We start from the raw sequence: 17311 nt of genomic DNA, 5'->3' as shown, positions 1-17311 counted from the left end.
TCTGCGAACAGCCATTTATTGTACAGAGAAGCCCTAGCAGATGCAATTGGACTAAGGGGGTAGCTAGGCCGTGAGGAAAAGTGTGAGGCGGTTCTGACTTGCGCCTTGATTCCTGGTAAGCTTCCAGCGTGGGTCACGGGCAGGTCTGCCAAGCTTGGGTTCCCCTCCTCACTCTCTGGATTAACCCCTCTTGTGGAAAAAGGAAATGCCATGACCGAGGATTTTTGCGCCTATGCGCACAAGGGGCCACCACCTGGTGACGCGAACGGGCTGTATGGGGGGAAAAGCAGTGTGTTAGCATCTCCATGGAGACCCACCTGGCTTCTAATGGTGTTTATGTTCAACTTCATCATCCGCACCTTGCCAAATCTCTGAGGGCTGATTTGGGGGGCGGGGGGAGAGGCCTATTCTAACATGCTTTGTGCAGCCCCTGCTGGGGAGCTGCGTTTGAGACTGGAGCTGGGAATGGCCAGGAAGGGATGGCTGGAATTATACATCCCAGGAGAAGCGTCTGCCATAGCAGCTGGGGCTCTTGCTGGGCACGTGGGGAAAGGGCTCGCTGTCAGGAGGTCAGCTCTCTTGCCTGCTGGATGACACCACACTAATGGGGTCTGTGCCGGGGAGGAACTGGGATTCCCAGCTCGAAGGTTGATGTTCTAGGGAAACCCTTTCATAGGGGGATCCAAATCACGTACTACCGTCTCTCCAGGTCTGAAACAAAGCTCATTGAATTCAATGGAAAGACTGTCATGGACTTCACTTGATGTCTGGATGAGGCCCTACGACTTGGACTGAGGGTTGGCTCATCCCAGCCAAGGCAGATCCTTTCGTGGGAGAGACCGGGAAGCCAACCTGGGGCCTAATGTCTGTAGTGTGAGGTTAAGGGCGTCTTCTGCTGAAACCCAGACACTCGTTTTCTTAGACCTGGCCGTGCAGTGACAAAGAGCCATCTCAGGCATCCGCCTCCCCTGGGGTGTCTTGGTCCCACGTAGGGGGAGGATTTGACTCCTCTCTCCATTTGGCAGAGGTGGGTTTGCAGGTGAATGTACCCAAAGCAGAAGGAGACGCCTCAGTGGCATTTTCACCTTGGGGAGATTCTGTCCCAGCCCCACTCGTTCAGGGTATAAGTTCTCCCCTCCCTCGCCCCCCGAATCAGCTGGCTGGACAGCTCACCTGCGGAGGGGCGACGTCACAGGTGATCGCGAAGACAGGGCATGCTTCCTGGGTGGAGAAGTGTCCTGAGCAGTCTCTGACCAGCTGCAAGGGAGAGAGAGGAGGGGACAATAGCTTAGAGTCTGTCTAAACGGCAGCTGGGGAGGTGTGGCTGCAGCTCACGTCGGGATAGCCCAGCTCACTTTGAGCTAGGCAGATCTAGGGGAATCTGAGGGCTGGTCTACACTGCAAAGTTACAGCGGCGTAGCTACGTCTCTCGGGGTAACACCGCACCCCTGAGAGATGTAGCTATGCCCACCTGGCCCTCTGTGCAGACAGCGCTGGGTGGAGGGAAGAATTCTTCCCTCCCCCTAGCTGGGGCGGTGGATTACGGACAGCGACAGGAGGACCCTGCCCGTCACTGCTGTCCACACTGAAGCACTGCAGCAGCTCAGGTGCACTGTAGTGTCGTAAGTGCAGACATGGCTTGAGTGCACCCCGCCGGGGAGCCTGGGTTCACACGGGAGCCGCTAGCCTGTGCCGCCCTGGCTATACCGCTGCGGCTCTTCGAGCTCGCTTTGATCTAGCTCAATCCAAGCCAGCCGGAGTACGTGCAGCGTTGACGTACCTGACTTCCGCAGGTGGGCTGAGGTCAGATCTACGCATTCCTGGATGCCTGCTCCTAGATGTGGGGGGTTTCCATGGGGGGAGAAGAGGGTCTTGTTTCTGCTCATCTGTTTTACCGTTTCTTGTGCGAAAAGCAGAAAGAAATAGGGCTGTGCTTCTTTCGGCTTGTAGCACATGGTGCAGTAACTCAAAACAGATCCGTTTAGCAGAAAAAACACCCTCCTCTTCTCTCCTGATGGAACCCCCCCCCCCCCCCCCGCTCACATCTGGAAGCAGGTGTTCAAGCAGCAGGTATGGATCAGAGCTCACCCTTCCTGTAGTGCTAAGTCGCTGACTCTATGTCTTGTCACTGTAGGGTGAGCAGATGTCCCGATTTTATAGGGACAGTCCTGATAATTTGGGGCTTTTTCTTATATTGGTGCCTATTACCCCCCACCCCCATCCCAATTTTTCACACTTTCTATCTGGTCCCCCTATGTCACTGCCTTGTCCACTAGCCCGTGCAGCCGCTGCAGTTTGAGGTGAAATCCGGTCAGCAGCTGGCATCACTGACTGACTTCTTTAATGTGTTTCTATTTGATCTTCCCTGGAGCCTTCCCTTTGTTCTGCTATTCAGTCAGTCTGGGGGCTGCTGAAGACATTCAGGGAAGTTAGGAACTGTGGGTCTGTGGCGTGCTTTCCCCCCAGAGGTGCTGAGCACCTGTAGCTCAGACTGACTTCGACTGGGGCTTCAAGTGGGCGCTCGCCACCCCTGAAAGTCAAACGCTTAGTTAGGGGCCTAATGCTGAATGGCAGGGGCCTAACTTTGGGCGTCTACGTGCCTAAAGCTGAGCACCCCAAAAATGGAGACGCCCAAAACAAGAGGCCGTTTTTGAAATTCTGGCTGTGACACTGTTTGCTGAGCCCTTGAGAATCTGCGTCCCTCCCTTCACCCGAAACAAACCCGCACATATCCCAGAGGGCAGAGGTGGCAGAGAACCAGTAAATAATAAATGGAGATATCCCATCTCCTAGAACTGGAAGGGACCTTGAAAGGTCATCAAGTCCAGCCCCCTGCCTTCACTAGCAGGACCAAGTACTGATTTTGCCCCAGATCCCTAAGTGGCCCCCTCAAGGATTGAACTCACAACCCTGGGTTTAGCAGGCCAATGCTCAAACCACTGAGCTATCCTTCCCCCCAAGTACATCACTCGCTCCATTTCCCTGTCATTTGTTCTCTGCAGGAACTTTTCTAACCCTCTGTCCTGCCCCGTTTTCTGAATCCCTAGTACCAGGGCTTCCATCTCTTGTCTTGGGTCACGGCCTAAATGCTGGGCCACACATTTTTTCCTTAACTTCAGCGTAATTTGCCCCCCCCCTCCCCCCGCTAGGGCTGGTGGGTTGACAGACCTGAGTGAAGCTGAGAACGGCTCTTTCTGAGTTGTGAGTATGACACTGGCATTGGGCTGGAACTAGGGGTGCTGGGGGGCGGGGGTTGCCGCTCGTCCTGGTTCGAAGTGCAGGGGTTTGGTTCAATGGCTCTCAGCACCCCCATGATACAAATTGTTCCAGCCCCTCTGGACACGGGGCTAAATTCATTGCTGGAACAAGCAAAAGAAACCTGCAGCTTCGTTTACAGCAGTGACTGGCTCAGCAGGTTCTGTGACGACACATTGCCTCATTATAGTTCGAAACGTCACAGTGTAAAGCCCAAGGCAGCAGCCTGTCAGGTGTCCCCTGTAGCCCTCAGGGACTCAGGAGAGCTTGTTGCTCGTCACAGCCGATATGCGCGAAACAAGAGACCGTGGCAATATCTCCACCCCAGAGCTGTGCCTTACCCCATTCTCTTTGAAGGCGCATTGCTCCACACGGACTTGGTCTGACACTTGGCACGTGGTCTCCATGATGGTGAAGTTCAGCTGAAGAGTATTCGATATGGTGCCCTGGGTGCCCTGCGCCTAAGAGAAAACCAGTAAAGGAACGAGAGAACCTGCTCATGGCGAGTAGCTTCACGCTGGGCTCAACCACTGCCTTTGTTCAGCAGCCGATGGCATGCACCAAATGCAGCCTGCGCCTTGGTGCTCTGAAACCCTTGGTATGAAGCAGGGCTGCAAGGTGACCTTGATGGGGCAGAGGATAGTCTTGTGTCAATGATCTGCAGTGAGCTCACTTGTCAGAATTTCCATGGTGGATCAGACCAGTGTAGGGTGACCAGATGTCCCGATTTTATAGGGACAGTCCCGTTATTTGGGGCTTTTTTTTATATGGGCTCCTATTACCCCCACCCCCGTCCCGATTTTTCACACTTGCTATCTGATCACCCTAAACCCGTGAGCCAGCTACTCTGGTCTCCTGCATTGGCCAGTACCAGACACTTCGGAGGAAGGAATCAAAGTCCCCCTACTGGACAATTACAGAATAACCTGCCATAGGGGAAGGGCGTCCATAACTTCCAGCAGGTCGTGGTTGGCTTAAACCCAGAAACAGGAAAGTTTTGTACCCTTTATACAAATTTACCCCAATTTAGATAACTCCTGTTGTTCCTTGTCAGCATCTAATCCTTAGCTGAGATGTGATAAATGCATATTGAAGTGGTATTCATTAGTGTGGGGTGAATGGCGCATTTACTTTAGAGGTAGCTCTGAGGATTTACCCCAGATCCCTAAGTGACCCCCTCAAGGATTGAACTCACAACCCTAGGTTTAGCAGGCTAATGCTCAAACCACTGAGCTATAGACAGCACTGCACCAGTCAACCAGCTTTGAATATTTCAATAATGCTGTATGTACAGTGTCTACATGAGTATGTCAGGCTAATCCTGTTCCACCAGCACCCCCACCACCACGACCGGCCATGGTGAACCCTTCTGAAATGCATTTTATTTCAGAGTCTGTTGTTTGGGGGATAGAAAGCAATCCCGGCTTTATTAATTCCTAATGAGCTGGGGTTTATTCCTGGCTGTGCCACTGGCCCGCTGGGTGACCTTGGGCAAGTCATTTCCCCTCTCTGTGCCTCAGTTTCCCCATCTGTAAAATGGGGGCGATGCTACTGGCCTCCTTTGAGAGCTACTGGTGCAAAGCGCTAGATAAGAGCTGGATATTCTTATTGAGGACAGGCTGATTAGTGGAGTGGGACCGGTCGCCCTTAGGAAGTTGCTGAGTTGTAAATTTGGGGAGTGTGAAGTCTCAAAGTTGAGAGGGTCGTCCCTGTTGTTAGCATCTAGCGGCCTCCTCTAAGATGGGGGCCCATTGAGCTAATCCCTGTGCGCACATAGTGAGAAACAAACAGAGATTTCTGCCCCAAGGAGTTTATCATCCAACTAGACAAGGTAGTCGAAGGATGGGACAGGCCCAAGGTCACCCTGCAGGTCAGTGGCAGAGCCAGGTTTAGAATCCAGGTGCCCCCAGTTCCAATCCTGTGTTTCAGCCACCGGCCCACACCGCCTCTCAGTGCAGTTAGAACAGTGAAAGGTCAGTGGGTCTGATCCAACCCCCCACTGGAGTCTATTTCACAGGCTATGGAGCAGGCCCTGAGTGACCCAGACAAGAGGTGATGGGGGCCCAGGGTCAGGGAGAATCATGTGTCACCAGGTCCCTGCCTGGGTTTCAAACAGCAGCTAACGAAGGGAACCCTTCAGTACTCACCACTTCAGGCGGAGGGGTGGCTGTAAGAAGGCGGAAGGCGTATTTCACTGTCGGTCCTTGGTTGTAGAAGTCGATGGCCCGGGCAATGGCCTTCTCGTAGGGCTCAGGGGTCTTCACGGGGACCGCGGTGGCTGCGGTGACCAGCAGCAGCAGGACCGCCCAGCAGCTCGCCATCCTTGGTCCTCTTTGTTTCAAGGTAAGGTGGGAGTGCAGTGCCCGGGCACTTTATATACGCTGCCTCTTCAGCAGGTTTGTGCAAAGGGGGATGATTGGCTCATTCATTCTGCGCGCAGCTCTTCCTCAAAGCTGTGGCTTTCCCCTTCTCCCCCAGGAAAGTGTTGTCAGCCAAGGAGCCGGTGCCTGCAAAGAGAGGGGCTTCGAAACCTCGCCGTGTAGCTATCAGTGTGATAAGGGGAGCAAAAAAAAAAATCAACGGAGGGGACAAAACCCACTCTCCCACCCCACAGCTGCAGGCAGAAAATGGACAGTCTCTCACAGCTTGAGCTACATCCATTACAAATAACGTGGCAAGACAGAGGACCAGAGGTGACTGGCTTGTACTTGCTAATAGTCACTATTCTAATCTAATTTATACCTGCCTCTGGAAACTTCCACTCCATGCATCTGACAAAGTGGGTATTCACCCACGAAAGCTTATGCTCCAATATGTCCGTTAGTCTATAAGGTGCCACAGGACTCTTTGTCACTTATTCTAATCATGTTCACTGACATATATAAATAGATGTCTAAGGGCCTGTCTACACGACAGCTGCTGAAGTGGTGCCGTTGTAGGGCCGTAGTATGGATGCTTCATACATCGATGGAAGAAGGTTTTCTGTCTATGTAGTTAAACTATCTCGCTGAGAGGTGGCAGCTATGTTGATGGAAGGATTCTTCCCTTGACCTAGCCACATCTACACCGGGGGTGAGACTGACCTCACTACACCACTCAGGGAAAGGAATTGTTCACAGCTCTGCGTGATGCAATCTAATTTTTAAGTGTAGTCCAGACAAAAGTAAAGACTGAATAACTGGTTTGCTGGGGATACATAAAGAGACCAGCAAAGAAATCAGATCCTCAGTAGCCATTAATTTAAATACCGGAGGCACCATCCTCTGTCCTGCATCCCCCTGGCTCTGTGGAGGGTTCTCTGTACAGGCCTGGGTCCTCTCTTGGGGCGGGGGTGGAATCCAAGTTGACTGGGAGGAGAGAGCAAGGGACAGCTCTAATGGTGTCACCCTGCCAGTGGCCAACACCAGAGTGGGGCTCCAGAGGCTCCTATAAATTGCCCAGGTTTGGGGGCAGGTGAGTTGTCATGGAGATTTCCTCAGAAAACGTCCCCCGACCCTGGCTTTTCACACAGGAGGGGCAACCTGGGCCCAGGGTAAGAGCAAGAGTGCAGTGATCTAGCTGAAGATGGTAAGAGGGAATTTTGGATGCCTGGTGTTTCTATCGCAACAGTTCAACAGCACCAACGGAAAACTTGCAGTGTCTTAGTGAGGCCCCGTTCTGGCCAGTTTTCAAGGGCTTTGCTGTGGTATGTAGCCAGGACGCCTGGGTTGCCCAGTACTGAGCAGAGAGGAGATGGATTGTCCGATTCATAATTTTACTGGAAGCCTTCTAGCAATTTTCCAGCTGCCTTGGATTATAGTTACAATCAGTGGCTGGGAAATCCCCAGGTTCGGAGTAAGACGCAGCATAGAGAAGGTTATGCGCTCTTGTCACAGTTTCAGGGTAACTACACCTGTATCTCCCCCCACTCCATAGTCCACTCTAAGAATGCCCAGTTGGATCTCAGGTCTCCAGCTATCACCTGTCTCTGGTCAGGGACCCTTGTCCTGCTCCCTTCTGAGCTGGGATTTTAAATCTGCACAACTCCCTGCCTTATACTGTGGTATCCCCAGCAAGCCAGTCTGCCTACCAGCCAGCACTGTGCTTTGCTATCTCCGAGGTCTATGAACAGTGTGTTGCCAGCAGTTACAGGTTCAATATGGGGCAAGCTACAAGCAGTTACAGCTCTTCTAAGCAAGCATATTTATTTGCGAGGCAAAAGTATTACAGAGATAACAGATAATAAACAGATGTAAACACACACTAACCCTACAAGGAGTTGCCTGTCAGTTTTATGGGGCCCTAATGGGCCAAAGTCTTTCCAACTCTTCTGCAAAGGTTGGGGCCTCCTTGAACAGAAGGTCCTGGTCATTTGCTGGATCAGAAAGAAAGTTCTGAGTCTTTTTAAACAGCCACTTTATCCCCCAAGCCCATTCTTTGGCTGTTGGCCTCTGGAAAACCCAGTCTGAACCAGTATATGGAAGCCCCAGGGGGTGTTTACAACCTACGTGATTCACGTTTATCACCCTCCCACTGTTTTTTGTTTCTGGAGGAGTCATTGGTAACCCTCTGTCGGAGAAAAATGAGTTCTCACTCTGAGGTTAAAGCAACAAGCCAGAGGCAGTTTAATTTTCAAGCAATATTGCAAGGGGGAGAGTGCACAACGGCAGGTCTCCCAAAAGATAAACAATTAGGGCAAGCATTGATACCTTTTGATACACACAGTAATGATCAACAACTGCATTTTGTTTATACATATTCCTTCCTGATATCTTACTTTCCTCAGCAATTTCTGCTACAGTCTGTGTTCCTTTCTTATCTAGCACAAGGTCAAAACAACCTCTCTTACAGTTTATTTCCACTCGCCCGGCCGTGCCTGGAAGTCTCGTGTTATTAGCGGTTAGAGTTAGCCTGGCTGTTGCTCTTCCTAGAAGACTAAGATGTCTGCGCTTTTTTTCCACTTCCACACTTCCCTCCTGGAGTTGCATACAATCCTCGGCCTACAGTGATACATAAATTTAAGACACAATGGTTCCCACAGCCATTGTGTGGGGTTGTGATAGCTGTCATGGCTCTCACCTTAGCAATGAAAGGAAATTCCACTCTGGGAAGAACCTTCATTTTGTAAGCATTGTGTTAGCCTTTGCCAAGCAAGTCATATACCAAGGTATCTCCAGAGTTGCAGAACCTTTGACCTCTGTGTTAAGCAGTTTTCAGAATGCAATGTACAGAGTTGTTCCTTATACCTTGATCGCTGGGTATGAAACATACACTTTGGGCAACTGGGAGGGGAATTGTGATTCACCAACAAAGAACTTCTGCACTGGATCAGACCAATGGTCCACCAAGGCCAGGATGCCATCTCTGACAGTGGCCAGTACCAGCTGATTCAGAAGAAATTACAAGAAACCCTACAGTGCACAGTTACAGGGGAAATTTCCTCCTGACCCCAATTAGTTAGAGGTTGATTTATGCCCTGAAGCATGCGGGTTTGTATCCCTTCCAAAACTCTTGTTTCTTTTATAATCTTCACTATAATCTCTCTGGATATTCTCATTAGCCTTATAAATGTCTAATTCTTTTCTGAATCTTGCTAAGCTCTTGGCCTCAGGGATATCTTATGGAAATGAGCTCCAGAATTCTGCCTTGCATGGAAAAAGTATTTCCTTTTATCAGTTTTAAATGTAATTGTAACTAATTAATAATTGATTAAATTGAATTACATTCTTGTGTTTTGGCATCAGTCATCTGGAAAGAAAGAATGTTGGATTTAAATTTATTAATTTTAAAGCCAGAATCCCAATATCTTTTCCCACTGCACCTTGGTAACAAAACTGGATATGGAAAATACCCAATTCTGTAGATATTTGAGACTTTTGTTTTCACAGGCGAAGGCGAAACAACATTTACAGAGGGGAGCTGGGGCGAGGAGGTCGGAGGGGAGAGAATTATATATTGAAAGTGCAGTGCAAAACAGTCTAAAGCCCCTGATCCTGTGATCTTTATTCACACAGGTAGTTCTGTTGAAGGCAACCAAGCTATTCACATAAGGGTTTGTGGGATTGCACTCTTATGTTGTGTCATATCCTGTTTATTTGGTAAAAAATATGTTAGGAAATAGGCCGTGGAATTAAGGGCAATATGGGAGGCTGATTTACAGGCTGGTGCTTTCAATCCAATTTGAACAATGTCCTACATTACACAGGGAAGGGACAGGTGGTTATCACTAGAACTGGTCAACCTACTTTTTGCCAGAAAATATCCTTTTGACCAAAGCAAAGATGCTTGTGAAAAATGTTCAGTTTGGTCAAAATGTTTTTGGCTTTGACTAAAAATGGCAAAACAATATTTTGGGGGGATGAAAACTTTTGATATGAACATTTCAAAACTTTTGATAGGAACATTTCAACATTTCATTTCTTGTAAAGATCGTTTTGTTTTGTGTGTGCGCGTGGGAATTTTCTTTCACTTTTCCCCCACTGGAAACAAGAGGAGGGAGGGAGCGGGATAAAATGAAATATTTAGAAAAATTTCAAATACTTCCAAAATGCCCCAAAACTTAATTTTAGTTGGAAAAAAAGACCCAAATTCACAAAAAATGTTGAATTATACCTTGATAACCTTGGTCAATCGGTCCATCAGCCCTCACAGAGAGATAGCTGATCACAACACATCATTCGTGTTGTTCTAGCTTAGGGGTCGGCAACCTTTGAGAAGTGGCGTGCCAAGTCTTCAGTAATTTAAGGTTTCACGTGCCAGTAATAAATTTTACATTTACAGGGACCGGTGGATGGAACCTCAGACTGGCAACAGGCTGAGCGGGGCTGGCGGCAGGGACCCCGACGGGCAGGGGCCAGTGGCCAGGACCCCAGACCGGCAGCACAGGCGGCAGACGGAACCCCAGACCGGTAGCGCGCTGAGTGGCTCAGCCCGCTGCCGGTCTGGGGATCTGTCTGCCAGCCCCGCTCAGCCCGCTGCTGGATAGGGGTTCCGTCCATTCAGGTCGGCAGCGGTCTGAGCGGGGCTGGGACCCCGGCTGGCAAGGGGCCGGCTGCCAGAACCCTACACCAGCAGCTGGCTGAGCGGGGCCGGCGGACGGAACCCAAGACCGGCGGCAGGCTGAGTGGCTCAGCCAGCTGGCGGTCTGGAGTTCCAGCCGCCGGCTCCTGCCAGCTGGGGTCCTGGCCATCGGCCACGCTCATCCCGCTGCCGGCTTAAGAGTCCGTTCACACAGGCAGGCAGCGGGCTGAGTGGGGACGGCGGCCGGGACCCCGGCTGGCAGCAGCGTGCCAGTAAAAATCGCCTCGCGGGCCGTCTTTGGCACACATGCCATAGGTTGCTGACCCCTGTTCTAGCTAGTCCTTCAGCCACCTGCTGGCCAGGCTGTCAGTGACACCAGACTGAATTATACCAAAAATGTTAATACCTATAGAATTTGGTTTTGCTAAATATGCTTCCTTTCCCAACCAACTCTCATTATAAATTGGCTGTGTTTGACTCCAAGGAGATTCACCACTTTTGAAATCAGATTAATCTCTGTGCCATGTGGGGCATATATTTGCTTTCTAAATCAGTGGTTGGTAAATCCCAGTCTTTTCCAGACCGTGCTCCCATGTGACAACAGAATAGAGTTCCAGGCCCCCTTCCCATCTCATCTACGCAGGAGAGAAAGGGTCTGGCTGCTTCCCACTGAACACTGACTACTAAGCTGGAGTATTAAATGCTCTAGCATAGGGAACACACAGGGGCGGCTCTAGGTTTTTTGCCGCCCCAAGCACGGCAGTTAGGCGGCCTTCGGCGGCACGCCTGCGGGCAGTCCGCGGTCATGCAGATTCGGCGGCGTTTCTGCAGGTGATCTGCCTGTCCCGCGCCTTTGGCGTACCTGCCGCCAAATTACCGCCGAAGCTGCGGAACCGGCGGACCTCCCGCAGGCATGCCACCCTCACAGCAACCAGCAGGCCGGCCCCCGCGGCTTGCCGCCCCAGGCACGCGCTTGCTGCGCTGGTGCCTGGAGCCGCCCCTAGGAACACAGATAAACCCACATGCTCCAGGTGTGTCAAATGCATATGAATGAAGAGCGAGCGCAGGATTAACGTTGGACACAGCCACATCCTGCTGCAGCGGGCCCATGGTGGGGGGGAGGTGTCTGTGCGCTGCGGGAGCCCTAGGTTACAAGGGGCACCAGCATGCAGGGGAGTGTTGGCAACAGCGTCCAGAGAGAAAAGCCAGTGGATTTGGGAGTACACACGGAGCCCCTGTATGTACAGCGATCACTGGCAGCTAGAAGGGAGAAGGGCCATGGGTAGGTTGCAGCAGTTCTTGAGCAGAGTGCAACACAGCAGTGGGGAAGAGAAGAATGCCATCTCCAGCTACAACAACAGGGGAATTTGAGTGAGAGCAACTAATTACCCAGTTCTAGTTTAATCAGGACATTGGGCCTACTACCCCTATTCTTGCCCAAAGTGTCCTGAGCTAGCTAATAGCCCTGTGTGGTAGGACCACAGAGAGGTTGCATCTTGTTTGACAGATGCCACCTCCAGCAGCAGTTTACAGGGAAGAGCTCCAGCTATTGAATCATCCCTATTAGAGGACCTGGGTTTTCCTGGGAGATCTCCCATCCACGTCCTCTCTAATCTCCTTGCTACGTAGCTGCCGACCCGTAACGCGTGCCGCTCACAGGGCAACAAATACTGCTTTGGAGTAACTACTGGCATATTCTGTTAATAGCCTCTTGCTTCCTGTCAGATGCCCTCTATGTCCTAAACATCAATGGCATTTTATTTTCTTTCCTGTTTGTTTTAATGGCCTGGGTACAAGTTTCGCAGCTGGCTCATGTCGCTTTTGGAGTTTAAATAACTCAGATTTTGCTGGTGCTTGCTACAGCTGACTTAATTCACATTTTTGGTACCAAATATTGTCTTAGACTCTCAGCGCTTATCTGCTACAGTGTTGGGAATAGAGCTGGGTGAGATTTTTTGGACAGTTTATTTGCCAGGGTCCTAGAACCAGGGCTCTCGCCTCAGCCCAGAAGCCTACACAGCAATGAAGCAGACCCCTAGCCCGCGCCCTGCGAGCCCAAGTCAGCTGGCATGGGCCAGCTGCAGGCGTCTGATTGCTGTGTAGACATACCCTTAATTGCCAGGTCTCTGATGTGGTGCAGTGTCATTAACTGCAGTTGGCTTCTATTTCCCCTCCCATTACTCCAGATAACATCCATGATAACAGGACGGAATCAATCTTGGGAGAATGCATGTGGTGTTGGAAAATAAGTAATCTGACAAATGCACTGTATGCCCTTGGGCTTCTCTCTTAAATTAGTGTTTCCAGCTCGCGTTCAGTACAGTGTTTGCTTCTGAATTTGTCAAATGTGTTACCCATTGTCTGGTGATAGCCTCTTTCTATTGTCATCTCGAGAGAGTTCTCTTTTGTTAGTGTCAGTTGAGATCATGAAAGAAGGTGGTATGGTTTTCCCGCTGTTTATTTGGCAGTTGGCTAGAATTCCTCTCTGTTCCTTCTTTTGACGTTCTGTAATTATATTGACAACCGATTGCTTTAGAAATAACCTTGCAACACTATTGCAGATGAGTGGTTGTGTAAAAACACTCGACTTACTGTTGACCACCCTACTGGTAACGACCCACAGACTTTTGTAATCTGGCTCCTTTCAATACTTCTAGGAACAACCCTACGCTGCTGCTCTTTCCATCTTGGATCGCTCAGTCCATTTTCCTGGCATGCCCACGACTCCCACCCGAGGTTGCAAAGTTAAACCCCATTCTGCGCCTGATTCTCCTCTCGCTTGTGCTGATGTGAATCGGGAGTTAACTCTGTTGGAGTCTGGAGAGAAAGTAGTGTATAAGTTCAGAAAGAAAATTCCCTTCTGGCCAGTTTATTCCATAATTGCTCCTTCTTGTACCTTTCTCTGAAACATCTGGCGCTGCCTTAGACAGGATGCCAGAGATGGGTCATTGGTTTGAGCCCATGTGGCAAATCCTATGTTGCTATAAATGAGCAGTGGACCGTGGCCTCTGCGTGTCAGCATCTGTACACTGCAGTTTGCTTTCTGACATAACATAATTGCCTCCTTTTCAAGTTTTGACCTATTTTGTTTTATGAAGGGCTTTTGGCCAATAGCGTGCACTGGTGCAACGTGCAGCCTGGACTAAATCTTCCCCCTTTCCCCTTGGAACTAGCGCAAGGAGTACAGGGGGCTTAGGGGATGCTTTGTCCTGGAGGACATCTTGCCATCCCTCTGTGCACAACACGATTTAGGGAATCCTGCCTACCTATGCAAGCGAGCGCAGGCCTCTGTGCCCTATGGGTACGTCTACACTGCACACGCTTCATGGCGGCGTGTAGAATGCATACACTGCGGGCCATCCTCGCATGGCTATAAATAGCAGTGTAGAAGGTGAGGCACGTCTTAGGTGAGTAGAGTAACGACCAGCCAAAGCCTTAGGGTACGTACCCTACATCAGTGTTCTCAACCTTCTTCTTTCTGAGCCCCCCCCAACATGCTATAAAAACTCCACGGCCCACCTGTGCTGCAATAACTGGTTTTCTGCATATAAAAGCCAGGGCCGGTGTTAGGGGATAGCAAGCAGGGCAATTGCCTGGGGCCCCATGCCACAGGGGCCCCCACGAAGCTACATTGCTCAGGCTTCGGCTTCAACCCCAGGTGGCGGGGCTCAGGGCCCTGGGCTTCAGCCCCATGTGGTGGGGCTTCGGCTTTCTGCCCTGGGCCCCAGCAAGTCTAATGCTGCTTGGAGGCCCCCCCGAAACCTGCTCAAGGCCCCCTAGGGGGCCCCGGACCCCTGGTTGAGATCCACTGCCCTACATGGCTCTCGACACGCCCAAGCAGTTCCTCCCATGTCTACACCGCTATTTTTAGTAGTGCAGCGTCCTTGCTGCAGGGAAAGGCTCCGATAGCAGCTCACCCTTGCCAGAGCCTTTCAGAGATTCCCAAGGCCAGAAGGGACCATCGTGATCATCTAGTCTGACCTCCTGTATAGCCCAGGCCACAGAACGTTGCCCAAATAATTCCTAGAGCAGAGCTTTTAGCAATACATCCAGTCTTGGGGTGGTGAAAGAGAATAAGGAATTGTTATTGACCCCTGCATGTAACACAGTAATTAATAGGCAGCAGGTTCAAAACTAACACAAGGAAGTATTTCTTCACACAGTGTACAGTTAACCTGTGGAACTCATTGCCAAGAGATGTTGTGAAGGCCGAAAGTATAACTACGAAAACAACAAGGAGTCCGGTGGCACCTTAAAGACTAACAGATTTGTTTGGGCATAAGCTTTCGTGGTTAAAAAACCCACTTCTTCAGATGCATGGAGATACTTAAAAGTATAACTGGGTTACAAAAAGAATTAGACAAGTTCATGGTGGACAGGTCCATCAATGGCTAGTAGCCATGATGGTCAGGGACACAATTCCATGTTCCAGGTGTCCCTAAGCCTCCAACTGCCAGAAGCTGGGACTGGACAAATGAAGCACTTGAAATGTTCTGTTCATTCCCTCTGAAGCACCTGGCACTGGCCACTGTCGGAATACAGGATACTGGGCTAGATGGACCCAGTATGGTCATTCTTATGTTCTTACATTGATTTAAAAATGGTCAGGCATGCAGAATCCACCACGACCCTTGGTAAATTGTTCCAGTGGTTAATTACTCTCACTCTGAAAAATTCTTGCCTTACTTCCAGTCTGAATTTGTCTAGCTTCATCTTCCAGTCTTTGGATAATGTTACACCTCTTTCTCTTCAGTCTAGCAGACAGTTATTAAATATTTGTTCCCCATGTAGGTACTTATAGACTGGAATCGAGTCACCCCTAAACTTTCTTTTTGTTAAGCTAAATAGATGGAGCTCCTTGAGTTTATCGCTATAAGGCAGGTTTTCTAACCCTCTAATCATTCTCGTGGTTCTTCTCTGAACCCTCCTAATTTATCAATATCCTTCTGGAATTGTGCACCCCAGAATTTGACACAGGATTCCAGTCGTGGGTCACACCGGTGCCAAATACAGAGGCAAAATAATCTCGCTATTACTCGAGATTTCCCTGTTTATGCATCCCAGGATCGCATTAGCTCTTTGGGACGCAGCGTCTGTGACCTGACAGTTCTGGAAGGCTTGTACATTGGTCTTAGAATGGTTAAAGCCCTCTTTCCTATCAGCTGAAAGAGGTTACCTCGAGTTAATTATGGATACCTGAGACTACCTGTGACCTTTAAAAACCTCTTCCAGTGAGAGAAAAATGGAAGGAGAAATGTGAAGCAAGCTGTAGAAGGGTGGTGTGCAGGGAATGGAAAAGCCTTCTCCTAGGTAAAGAGCTGTTTTTCCCCGACAAGAGGGTGTTTGGTGGAGGGGGGCCTTGGTTCTCTGAAACTGGCTGCTTCTCTGACCACACAGAATACTTGCCGCTGCCCCAAGCACCCATGTTTTCCTGGTTCCTGGAAGGGAAAGCAGCTTTATTCATTCTCTGTCTAAACCCAGCGTTTATACCTGACTGAAGGTGGGAACACTGGGAAGGAGAGGTGTCCTTCTGGCCAGTGAAATGTGGGGTCTTAACAGCAAAGAGAAACTGAAGGGAACTTGGGGGTGGGGGAGTAGAAAGGGGGTGTGGTTTTGTGTCTAAGGCAGTAGATCAGAAGACCTGGGTTCAATTCCAATCTCTGCTACAGACTCCTTGTGTGACCTCGAGAAAGTCACTTAGTTGCTCTGGGCCTCAGTTTCCCCTATGTAAAATGGGAATAACACTTCATTTCTCCCCACCCCCGTTGTCTGTCTGGACTGTTCATTCTTTAGGGCACGGACTATGTCGTACTAGCAGAATTGAGCCCAATCTTGGTTGGGGCCTCAAAGAGCGGCTGTGACAAACCGTACTACTCCTGGCCCATCTGCCCTCCGCACGGAGGAGGTAGAAGGTGGGAGAATCTAACCAAAAGGGAGGGGGCAGGGAGAGATGGAAATGAGGAGGAAAGAGATGGGCCAAAACATAAAGTGTGAGGGAGGTGGGAAGTGTCGTCAAATAAAAGCCCTGATCTTTGCTTGGTGCCCACAGGAGCTGCTGAGTGTTTAAAGTGAGCAGGGGGAGCAGACTTGGAACAAAATATTTTTTGAAATGGAGCTGGGTCACCGAGGAGCGCACTCTGAGAACAGTCTCACCAAGCACAAGGGAAATGATTTCAGCTAGGCGTCTGATGGAGCCCTCCCTTTTTTCAGACCACTTTGAGCACTGTAGCAGCTGCAGTATAAATGCCTTGAAAATGTGCTTTACCATGAGAGATTTAAGGAGCTTGATCTGGTCAGTTTATCAGTAGACTGAGGGATTTAAGGAGCTTGATCTGGTGAGTTTATCAGTAGACTGAGGGATTACTTGATTACAGGATCGGTACCTTCAGAGGGTGAAAATACTTTTTAATCTAGTGGAGAAAGGCATAATAAGAAGCAGTGGCTAGAAGTTAAAGCCTGATAGATTAAAATGAGAAAGAAGGCACAATTTTTTAACTGTGAGGGTGTTTCACTGTTGGAACAAACAAAGGGAAGGGGTAGATTCTCCATCTCGTGATGTCTTCGGATCCAGCCTGGATGCCTTCCTGGAAGAGGCTTTAGTCAAACACAAGTTACTGGTCTCAATACGGGGGAAATGGGGTGAAATTCTCAGGCCTGTGTTATACAGGAGGGCAGAGTAGATGATCTCATTGTCCCTTCTGGCCTGGGAATCTATGAATCTATGAAAATAAGTAGTAATAATCAGGGCCGGCTCCAGCATTTCCGCCCCAAGCAAAAAAAAAAAAAGCCGCGATCGCTACTAGAGGGAGTGAGGGACCTGCCGCCCCCAAATTGCCGCAGGTGCCGCCCCTCTCCCTTGGCCGCCCCAAGCACCTGCTTGTTAAGCTGGTGCCTGGAGTCAGCCCTGGTAATAATAATGACAGCTAATAATGATCTCGAAGTAAGTGAATTGCTTGATTTCAAAGTGAAGGTGGCAGTGGACTTTCCCATATAATTAATTAATTATTGCTGCTAATTAGATATTTAGCCCACCCCACTCCCAATAATAAACAAACGC

The 17311-nt window shown here is 49.9% G+C and overlaps 1 protein-coding gene across 1 annotated transcript; it reads right to left on the bottom strand.

Annotated features, from left to right (window-relative positions):
• LOC112109602 (cathelicidin-3-like) lies at positions 1 to 5579 on the bottom strand. The gene is made up of 4 exons (XM_026652142.2): positions 5403 to 5579; positions 3597 to 3716; positions 1174 to 1257; positions 1 to 270 (listed from the first exon to the last, which is right to left on the bottom strand). Exons 1-4 carry the CDS (start codon positions 5574 to 5576, stop codon positions 181 to 183), a joined length of 468 nt encoding a protein of 155 aa, XP_026507927.1. The 5' UTR covers positions 5577 to 5579; the 3' UTR covers positions 1 to 180.
• Positions 5580 to 17311: the final 11732 nt, after the last annotated feature.

The sequence above is a fragment of the Terrapene carolina genome, unplaced genomic scaffold (genome assembly GCF_002925995.2).
Source record: "Terrapene carolina triunguis isolate 2854851 unplaced genomic scaffold, T_m_triunguis-2.0 Scaffold111, whole genome shotgun sequence".
Classification (NCBI taxonomy): domain Eukaryota; kingdom Metazoa; phylum Chordata; order Testudines; family Emydidae; genus Terrapene; species Terrapene triunguis.
This window is presented reverse-complemented; position numbering and strand designations above follow the sequence as displayed.